The sequence below is a fragment of the Tubulanus polymorphus genome, chromosome 8, assembly GCF_964204645.1.
Source record: "Tubulanus polymorphus chromosome 8, tnTubPoly1.2, whole genome shotgun sequence".
NCBI lineage: Eukaryota > Metazoa > Nemertea > Palaeonemertea > Tubulaniformes > Tubulanidae > Tubulanus > Tubulanus polymorphus.
The window spans coordinates 703,255-713,111 of record NC_134032.1 but is presented as its reverse complement, the minus strand read 5'-3'; the positions used below and the strand labels follow the sequence as shown (position 1 = coordinate 713,111).

At 41.5% G+C, this 9,857-nt stretch overlaps 2 protein-coding genes across 2 annotated transcripts; both read left to right on the top strand.

Annotated features, from left to right (window-relative positions):
- The first annotated feature begins 1,041 nt into the window (after nt 1–1,041).
- On the top strand, nt 1,042–3,309 carry LOC141909966 (uncharacterized). The gene is made up of 3 exons (XM_074800652.1): nt 1,042–1,320; nt 1,791–2,009; nt 3,199–3,309. Exons 1-3 carry the CDS (start codon nt 1,042–1,044, stop codon nt 3,307–3,309), a joined length of 609 nt encoding a protein of 202 aa, XP_074656753.1.
- A 2,191-nt stretch (nt 3,310–5,500) lies between these two features.
- LOC141909963 (uncharacterized) lies at nt 5,501–7,897 on the top strand. The gene is made up of 4 exons (XM_074800648.1): nt 5,501–5,780; nt 6,228–6,455; nt 7,308–7,410; nt 7,833–7,897. The coding sequence occupies exons 1-4, from the start codon at nt 5,502–5,504 to the stop codon at nt 7,895–7,897; spliced, it is 675 nt and encodes a 224-aa protein (XP_074656749.1). The 5' UTR covers nt 5,501.
- The last annotated feature ends 1,960 nt before the right edge of the window (nt 7,898–9,857 follow it).

Here is a 9,857-nt window from a genome sequence, read left to right as displayed (position 1 = left end):
TCAATGTTTGCTCACTAAACCGACAACAGAACAAAACAAAACCCTCATTATCTTAGTTATTATCTCACAGACTCGTTGTAGATTTCTGTTCTGTCTCATGTAAACAATCTTCCATCCCGCGGTGATTTTAAACGGTAAAATTGAGCTTCTCTTAACCAGCGATATTGTCTCAAAAGTAACTTTTTGAAAGCATGAACTAAAAAACGGAGTGAGAAAGAATCCGTCATCTCCCACCCGTCAGGAGACACCGTTCAGACTGGAAGAGTGGGTCTCCCACCCGTCAGGAGACACCGTTCAGACTGGAAGAGTGGGTCTCCCACCCGTCAGGAGACACCGTTCAGACTGGAAGAGTTGGTCTCCCACCGGTCAGGAGACACCGTTCAGACTGGAAGAGTGGGTCTCCCACCCGTCAGGAGACACCGTTCAGACTGGAAGAGTGGGTCTCCCACCCGTCAGGAGACACCGTTCAGACTGGAAGAGTGGGTCTCCCACCCGTCAGGAGACACCGTTCAGACTGGAAGAGTGGATCTCCCACCCGTCAGGAGACACCGTTCAGACTGGAAGAGTGGGTCTCCCACCCGTCAGGAGACACCGTTCAGACTGGAAGAGTGGGTCTCCCACCCGTCAGGAGACACCGTTCAGACTGGAAGAGTGGGTCTCCTACCCGTCAGGAGACACCGTTCAGACTGGAAGAGTGGGTCTCCCACCCGTCAGGAGACACCGTTCAGACTGGAAGAGTGGATCTCCCACCCGTCAGGAGATACCGTTCAGACTGGAAGAGTGGGTCTTCCACCCGTCAGGAGATACCATTCAGACTGGAAGAGTGGGTCTCACACCCGTCAGGAGACACCGTTCAGACTGGAAGAGTGGATCTCCCACCCGTCCTAGTCCTCGTAAATACATTTGTCTACTCTTATCGCTGTTTCGTGTAATCAGTGCCGTGTGGTTTTAACAGCAAGACGCGTGAGAGATCTGCCCGCGCACGTGAGGTCACAAGATCACGCATGCGCATCTACAATTAGAAAACCGCCCACCGACAACATGGCATCTAACTCTACGTACAGATTCGAGCTCGCAGTTTCTTATCGTGGTCGCAAGATCGGTGTTTGGTCGGATCACGACAACGACTACAGAACAATACAGAATTATTACTTTCAACCGTTGTTCGATTTAGAATGTGATCTGATCGCTACTGCTGGTGATCAATTACAACTACCGATACAGATGTGGACAGAAGAATTAGAGAACCACATAAAATGTGAACTGAAATCGATCTATACGGAACAAGTTATAAATGTACAAATGATGCCGTTTGACGAGGTAAACAATACATCGTTCGGACCCGATAGAAATATGTCTGATTTCTTTACTTGAATGTTGAATAAAAATTTAGAGTTGATAATATACCAAACCCAGACCCCGATTCGCAGAATACGAATATCAAGAATCCAACAATTCTAGTCTCGTACAGCAAACAATTTCAGTACCGTAGGTGGGGGGGGGGGGGGGGGGCAGGTGCAGTTGGTGCACCCCTCTCCCCCCGGAAAAATTCCACCCTGATCGTATCTTGTGTCTTATTTACTACGGCATGAAGCCAACCGAGTTCCGTTACTGTTCCGAGATTGCAGGAAATCATTTTTAAAAGCAGCAAAATTCTAAAAACTTTCTGGGGGTTAAACCTCCGCCTCCCCGATCATGCTGCGCTCGAGCTGCAATAAGTTCCGATGAAATTGTATCAGCAACCCCCCCTTAAGTTTCACCCTTAATATAACTATATTTTTCAATTCCAGGTGAAACTAGAATGGAGAGAAGCGCCCCCTGGTGTAGAGATACCGAATCATCATATCGGGTTTAATCACTGTCCAGCGATTCATGTGTTTATCGTTAAATGCTCAGACGATGAAACAGCGCGAAACTTAAAAACACATCTTCAACAAGCCCCGCATTCATTAGTGTCGGGGCTTCATGTGATCGCTTCAAACAAGACATCTGCACATAATTTGTATAAAGTAAATTCAGTAGGTGTGCCAATCAGTGAAACCCGAACAGTTCGATCAGACATTGATGAACGACATAGTTCTTTTATAGAACATGTCAGACAGTTTCACGATAATTTAGAAAATCAATTCTGTCAATTGAAACACAATATAGAAACAGTTGAAGAGAGGCTGAACCGGTTCTGTACTGAGCAACAACTTGAAGAGAGGCAGAACCGGTTCTGCACTGAACAACAACTTGAAGAGAGGCTGAACCGGTTCTGTACTGAACAACAACTTGAAGAGAGGCTGAACCAATGCTGTACTGAACAACAACTTGAAGAAAGGCTGAACCGGTTCTGTACTGAACAACAACTTAAAGCATTGGAGACAAAAATGACTAATATCAATGATGACTTCATACGGAGAAATTATAAAGTGGAAAGATCTACTGATGACGTCAAAGAGAGAATTGGAAATGTGGAGGGATCTGTTGATGATGTCATAGAGAGAATGGATAGAGCGGAACGATCTACTGAGGACGTCATAGGGAGAATTGATAAACTGGAGGGATTTATCGATGACGTCACGCGGCTACGTGTAGGAATAATCGATTCATTGACGGTCAATAAACGGGTAGATACAGATTTCAGACCCCACCTGATGACGTCAATACCCGGTGAACACGAGGGTGAACAGTCACGTGTTATATGTGCGAGCCATAACTCCACTGGTTATATATATAGTGTGAATGATGATAATATACAGAGATACATAGAGATTGATGGTTGGATACATGGACTCGCTGCTGATGGTAACGGGTTTCTGTTTGTGGTCGTGAGGAAAAACAGTGAATACATCCTGAGAAAATATAAAAATATGGAAAAACTCTTCGAAGAAAATATCACTGATCTCCTGTCTGTAGTCTGTGGATCCTTCGTAATCCGTGATCACAATATCTTTATACAGACAGGAGATAGTGAAATTCATGTTTTACGTTTATTAGAAAACCCTGAAAACAGATTGATTGATAGATGCCGAGTGAAGAAATATCAGCTCCCGGATGGATTTTACTCTATCAACAGTTTCGATTTCGACACGCGGGGACGTATATTTATCTACTGTTTGCGTACACGCAGATTATTGTATCTAAAACCAGAAGCAGAATTGATCAGTTTTATTTATATGAACGATTGCGGACTGACATTTGTTCCATATGCAGGATTCCCGTGTGTTATTAATGATAATCAAGTATTGCTATCGGTATGCTCTGATTACCGTGTTAACAGAGGTGCTGTTATCCGTATCAGATATAATGATGTGGGGTTTATAGATCACCCGCGTATAATACTGAACTCTACAGACAGTGTGACATGTGACATACATCACGTGTTAAACAGTAACACTGTAGCTATCCGTCACTGGGATAACAGTGATGATCAGAACTCACTGAGATTCTACAATATAAACACTGTATTAACTCCCCCGATTTAGAGCCGAATTCTAAACCGATTCTAGGGTTCCAGAACGACGTGTATACAATGAAATGCTACTCGTAGTCCGCCGGCAAAACGCATCATAAAATACTTCTATAGGCGCGGAATGTTAGAAATTGGTAACAAATTCGGGTTCATGTAACACGAGATGGGCTTTCAGGAAAAAAAACCTGCTACTATCAAAACTTTTACCCCTGGGGGTCAGGGGAGGTCGTTAAGGGATCAGACCCCACAATATTCACTGGATTCAGTGCTTCAGCTTTTTATCTATATTTTTCAAAGTAAAATACATATTTTGAAGGGTATATAGGGTGCCCAATTTCAGACGCTTGCGCTAACGCCAGACCAGACCTGTAATTTTATGTTATCCGATATCGGTTCAGTCTCAAAGAGAGTTTAGTCGAAATGCACGGATTGCGTTTTGTCGAAGCGCGCTATGCGCCTGCTAGGATGTAGCGCCTAAGCGTCTTGAATTAGAGAAAATTGTTTAAATTGGACTCAATTTTGGTCGAGTGTGAATTTTTTATGGAACTGTCCTTTATCAGAACGACAGTAGTTCAAGAGCGATAGATCGATTATGGGGGATTTAAATGTTTACTATTTTAATAGATCCCTCGAGGATGAAAGATCGGCCCAAAAATTCGCGCCAGTTTTTCCACTAAGTGACAACTAGGTCAGGTCTAGTGTATCGAAACTGACTTCAATCGATTTTAATGAAACTAACATTAAAAGACGCAGAAGAGAATATATTTTCACTAAGGCTAGAAATGTATACCTTTGTCAGATGATTCTTTATTGAAATTATAAATAAACTAGAATTGTAAAAAATATTTGAAGTTAGGCTAAAAAGAAAATTGATACCTTGTTTCTCCGCCCCGCTGAGCTGTAAAGTTGACCCGGCTGGCCGCCTATCTACCCTGTACATTACTTTTCTTTTGAAATCGTGATCGATCTTACCCGTAACAGACCCGTCAGCTATAGGAATGTGCTGGTTATAAATTTTATCATATTTTACAAAAATGACCCGGCCGCTGCGGAGAAACAAGGTATCATATTCGTTTAACCCTTAAGTACATCGAACATGCGGCCTCGCAGTAAAAAACGTGCCGCAAAAACCTGCTTTTATGGGTTTTTCTTTATCACATTAGAAACCCGGATTGATATGATTGATTTAAGAAAATGAAGATTGTTACCACCAATCAATTGCAAAATTGTAGCTCGTAATAATTATTATAATAATAATATAATAAAATAAGTAGATATCTATATTTTCGTTAACCTCGTTTGATAAAACGTACTTGGTATACGGAGTACTGTTTGCTGTAACGATGTTCCAATCTGTGTCGGTTTTAAAGCCTAAACCCGACCTAAGTATCCTAATCGGTTCACTTGTCTAACCAGCCAATTCTCGAGAGAAGCTTCATGGATAAGTTATAATCAGTTATTGTCCCTGGGATATGTGACATCTAAAATAAACTGGTCAGGTTAGTTCAGTCAACAGCAAGCATTAACAGCAATCAGTTACCGAGAAAGCTCCGAAGTCCACTATATATTTCCTGGTATAGTCAGCCCAAACGACAAACGGACTCGAATTTACTACAGGGTATTCTACTTGAGATTTTGTTCAGGAGGGTATGGTATTCATTTAACTAAAAATTGATTTAATAATCGTAAAAGTCTACTCGAATAAAAAAAATGTGGGAGGACATTGAATAGCGGAAACCCCGTACCACTTAGCGACACCTATGGATCATCAATGAATCCTCGCTTCGCACAGTAGCCTTGCCGGTATCACGTTAGGAACCGCGTCGACACTGGAAGAGAGGTTCTCCTGCTCACCAGGAGACACCGTTCAGAACAAGCGATCTCAAAGCATGTCTATTCATCATTTGATGAGTATTGTATTTGTATCGCTGTTTCGTGTTATCAGTGCCGTGTGGTTTTAACTTTATGGCAAGACGCGTGAGACCCGCGCGCGTGAGGAGGTCACGCCTGCACAATCTACAGTTAGAAAACGCCCAAAAACAACATGGCGTCTAATTCTACGTACAGATTCGAGCTCGCAGTTTCTTATCGTGGTCGCAAGATCGGTGTTTGGTCGGATCACGACAACGACTACAGAACAATACAGAATTATTACTTTCAACCGTTGTTCGATTTAGAATGTGATCTGATCGCTACTGCTGGTAATCAATTACAACTACCGATACAGATGTGGACAGAAGAATTAGAGACTATTATCGAAGTAAAACTGAAAGCGATCTATACGGAACAAGTTATAAATGTACAAATGATGCCGTTTGACGAGGTAAACAATACATCGTTCGGACCCGATAGAAATATGTCTGATTTCTTTACTTGAATGTTGAATAATATACCAAACCCAGACCGATTCGCAGAATACGAATATCAAGAATCCAACAATTCTAGTCTCGTACAGCAAACAATTTCAGTTCCGTAGGTGGGGGGGGGGCAGGTGCAGTTGGTGCACCCCTCTCCCCCCGGAAAAATTCCACCCTGATCGTATCTTATGTCTTATTTACTACGGCATGAAGCCAACCGAGTTCCGTTACTGTTCCGAGATTGCAGGAAATCATTTTTAAAAGCAGCAAAATTCTAAAAACTTTCTGGGGGTTAAACCTCCGCCTCCCCGATCATGCCTACAGCGCTCGAGCTGCAATAAATCAGATGAAAATTGTATCAGCACCCCCCCCTTAAGTTTCACCCTTAATATAACTATATTTTTCAATTCCAGGTGAAACTAGAATGGAGAGAAGCGCCCCCTGGTGTAGAGATACCGAATCATCATATCGGGTTTAATCACTGTCCAGCGATTCATGTGTTTATCGTTAAATGCTCAGACGATGAAACAGCGCAAAACTTAAAAACACATCTTCAACAAGCCCCGCATTCATTAGTGTCGGGGCTTCATGTGATCGCTTCAAACCAGGCATCTGCACATAATTTGTATAAAGTAAATTCAGTAGGTGTGTCGATCAGTGAAACCCGAACAGTTCGATCAGACATTGATGAACGACATAGTTCTTTTATAGAACATGTCAGACAGTTTCACGATAATCTAGAAAATCAATTCTGTCAATTGAAACACAATATAGAAACAGTTGAAGAGAAGCTGAACCGGTGCTGCACTGAACAACAACTTGAAGAGAGGCTGAACCGGTTCTGTACTGAACAGCAACTTGAAGAGAGGCTGAACCGGTTCTGCACTGAGCAACAACTTGAAGAGAGGCTGAACCGGTTCTGTACTGAACAGCAACTTGAAGAGATCAGGCTGAACCGGTGCTGTACTGAACAACAACTTGAGGAAAAACTGACCAATATCAATGATGATATGGGGGCAAAACTATCCAAAATTACTGATGATGTCAAAAGGAGAATTGATGAATTAGAGATACATATTGATGACGTCACGCGGCTACGTGTAGAATGCGCGCCATTGATGATCAGTAAACTGATAGATACAGACTTCACACCCGACCTGATGACGTCACTACCTGGTGAACATGCGGGTGAACAGTCACGTGTTATATGTGCCGAGTTCAGCGCCACTAATTATATATATTGCATGAATGATGACGATGATTATGATTATGATGATGATGAATTTGATAGATACATAAAGATTGATGGCGGTGGTGTAAAAGGACTCGCTACTGATAGTAACGGGGATCTGTTTGCGCTCGTAAAAAAAAATAGGAAATTCATCCTGAGAAAATATAAAGATAAGCAAAAACTGTTTGAAGAAAATATCAATGATCTCCTGCCTGGAGTCTGTGTATCCTTAGTGATCCGTGATTACAATATCTATATACAGTTAGGAAGAGACGTTCATGTTTTACGTTTATTAGAAAACCCTGTTAACAGTTTGATAAATAGAAATCGAGTGAAGAAATATCAGCTCCCGGATGGAGGTTACGGTAATATCAACTGTTTCGATGTCGATTCAAAGGGACGGATGTTTCTTTACTGTGAAACGACTCATAGATTACTGTTTCTAACAGCAGATGCGAACGAGATTAGTTTTATCAATATGAACGATTGTGCACTAGAATTTAATCCATGTGCAGGACACCCGTGTGTTATTAATGATGATCGTATATTACTATCGGTATGCTCTGATCCCTGTGTTAACAGAGGTGCTGTTATCAGTATCAGATATAATAATCAGGGGTTTATAGATCACCCGCGTATAATACTGAACTCTACAGACTGTGTGACATGTGACATACATCACGTGTTAAACAGTAACACTGTAGCTATCCGACACTGGGATAACAGTGATGATCAGAAGTCACTGAGATTCTACAATATAAACACTGTATTAACTCCCCCGATTTAGAGCCGAAGTCTAAACCGATTCTAGAGTTCGAGAACGACGTGTATACAATGAAATGCTACTCGTAGTCCGCCGGCAAAACGCATCATAAAATACTTCTATAGGCGCCGAATGTTAGAAATTGGTAACAAACTCGGGTTCATGTAACACGAGATGGGCTTTCAGAAAAAAAACCTGTTACTATCAAAACTTTTACCCCTGGGGGTCAGGGGAGGTCGTTAAGGGATCAGACCCCACAATATTCACCGGATTCAGTGCTTCAGCTATTTATCTATATTTTTCAAAGTAAAATACATATTTTGAAGGGTATATAGGGTGCCCAATTTCAGACGCTTGCGCTAACGCCAGACCAGACCTGTAATTTTATGTTATCCGATATCGGTTCAGTCTCAAAGAGAGTTTAGTCGAAATGCACGGATTGCGTTTTGTCGAAGCGCGCTATGCGCCTGCTAGGATGTAGCGCCTAAGCGTCTTGAATTAGAGAAAATTGTTTAAATTGGACTCAATTTTGGTCGAGTGTGAATTTTTTATGGAACTGTCCTTTATTAGAACGACAGTAGTTCTAGAGCGATAGATCGATTATGGGGGATTTAAATGTTTATTATTTTAATAGATCCCTCGAGGATGAAAAATCGGCCCTAAAATTCGCGCCAGTTTTTCCACTAAGTGACAACTAGGTCAGGTCTAGTGTATCGAAACTGACTTCAATCGATTTTAATGAAACTAACATTAAAAGACGCAGAAGAGAATATATTTTCACTAAGGCTAGAAATGTATACCTTTGTCAGATGATTCTTTATTGAAATTATAAATAAACTAGAATTGTAAAAAATATTTGAAGTTAGGCTAAAAAGAAAATTGATACCTTGTTTCTCCGCCCCGCTGAGCTGTAAAGTTGACCCTGCTGGCCGCCTATCTACCCTGTACATTACTTTTCTTTTGAAATCGTGATCGATCTTACCCGTAACAGACCCGTCAGCTATAGGAATGTGCTGGTTATAAATTTTATCATATTTTTCAAAAATGACCCGGCCGTGCGGAGAAACAAGGTATCATATTCGTTTAACCCTTAAGTACATCGAACATGCGGCCTCGCAGTAAAAAACGTGCCGCAAAAACCTGCTTCAATGGGTTTTTCTTTATCACATTAGAAACCCGGATTGATATGATTGATTTAAGAAAATGAAGATTGTTACCACCAATCAATTGCAAAATTGTAGCTCGTAATAATAATAATGATAATAATAATATAATAAAATAAGTAGATATCTATATTTTCGTTAACCTCGTTTGATAAAACGTACTTGGTATACGGAGTACTGTTTGCTGTAACGATGTTCCAATCTGTGTCGGTTTTAAAGCCTAAACCCGACCTAAGTATCCTAATCGGTTCACTTGTCTAAGCAGCCAATTCTCGAGAGAAGTCTCATGGATAAGTTATAATCAGTTATTGTCCCTGGGATATGTGACATCTAAAATAAACTGGTCAGGTGAGTTCAGTCAACAGCGAGCATAAACAGCAATCAGTTACCGAGAAAGCTCCGGAAGTCCACTATATATTTCCTGGTATAGTCAGCCCAAACGACAATCGGACTCGAATTTATTACAGGGTATTCTACTTGAGATTTTGTTCAGGAGGGTATGGTATTCATTTAACTAAAAATTGATTTTAATAATCGGAAAAGTCTACTCGAATAAAAAAAATGTGCGAGGACATTGAATAGCGGAAACCCCGTACCACTTAGCGACACCTATGGATCATCAATGAATCCTCGCTTCGCACAGTAGCCTTGCCGGTATCACGTTAGGAACCGCGTCGACACTGGAAGAGAGGTTCTCCTGCTCACCAGGAGACACCGTTCAGAACAAGCGATCTCAAAGCATGTCTATTCATCATTTGATAAGTATTGTATTTGTATCGCTGTTTCGTGTTATCAGTGCCGTGTGGTTTTAACTTTATGGCAAGACGCGTGAGACCCGCGCGCGTGAGGAGGTCACGCCTGCACAATCTACAGTTAGAAAACGCCC

What these genes read in the sequence shown, in the direction of transcription:
- LOC141909966 (XM_074800652.1), top strand. Translation starts at nt 1,042, where the DNA reads ATGGCATCTAACTCTACGTACAGATTCGAGCTCGCAGTTTCTTATCGT. An exon ending in AAATGATGCCGTTTGACGAG is followed by an intron (nt 1,321 to 1,790) that starts GTAAACAATACA and finishes TTTCAATTCCAG; the next exon opens with GTGAAACTAGAATGGAGAGA. An exon ending in CTGCACATAATTTGTATAAA is followed by an intron (nt 2,010 to 3,198) that starts GTAAATTCAGTA and finishes TTCCATATGCAG; the next exon opens with GATTCCCGTGTGTTATTAAT.
- LOC141909963 (XM_074800648.1), top strand. Translation starts at nt 5,502, where the DNA reads ATGGCGTCTAATTCTACGTACAGATTCGAGCTCGCAGTTTCTTATCGT. An exon ending in ATTTGTATAAAGTAAATTCA is followed by an intron (nt 6,456 to 7,307) that starts GTAGGTGTGTCG and finishes ATCTATATACAG; the next exon opens with TTAGGAAGAGACGTTCATGT. An exon ending in GCTCCCGGATGGAGGTTACG is followed by an intron (nt 7,411 to 7,832) that starts GTAATATCAACT and finishes CCCCCGATTTAG; the next exon opens with AGCCGAAGTCTAAACCGATT.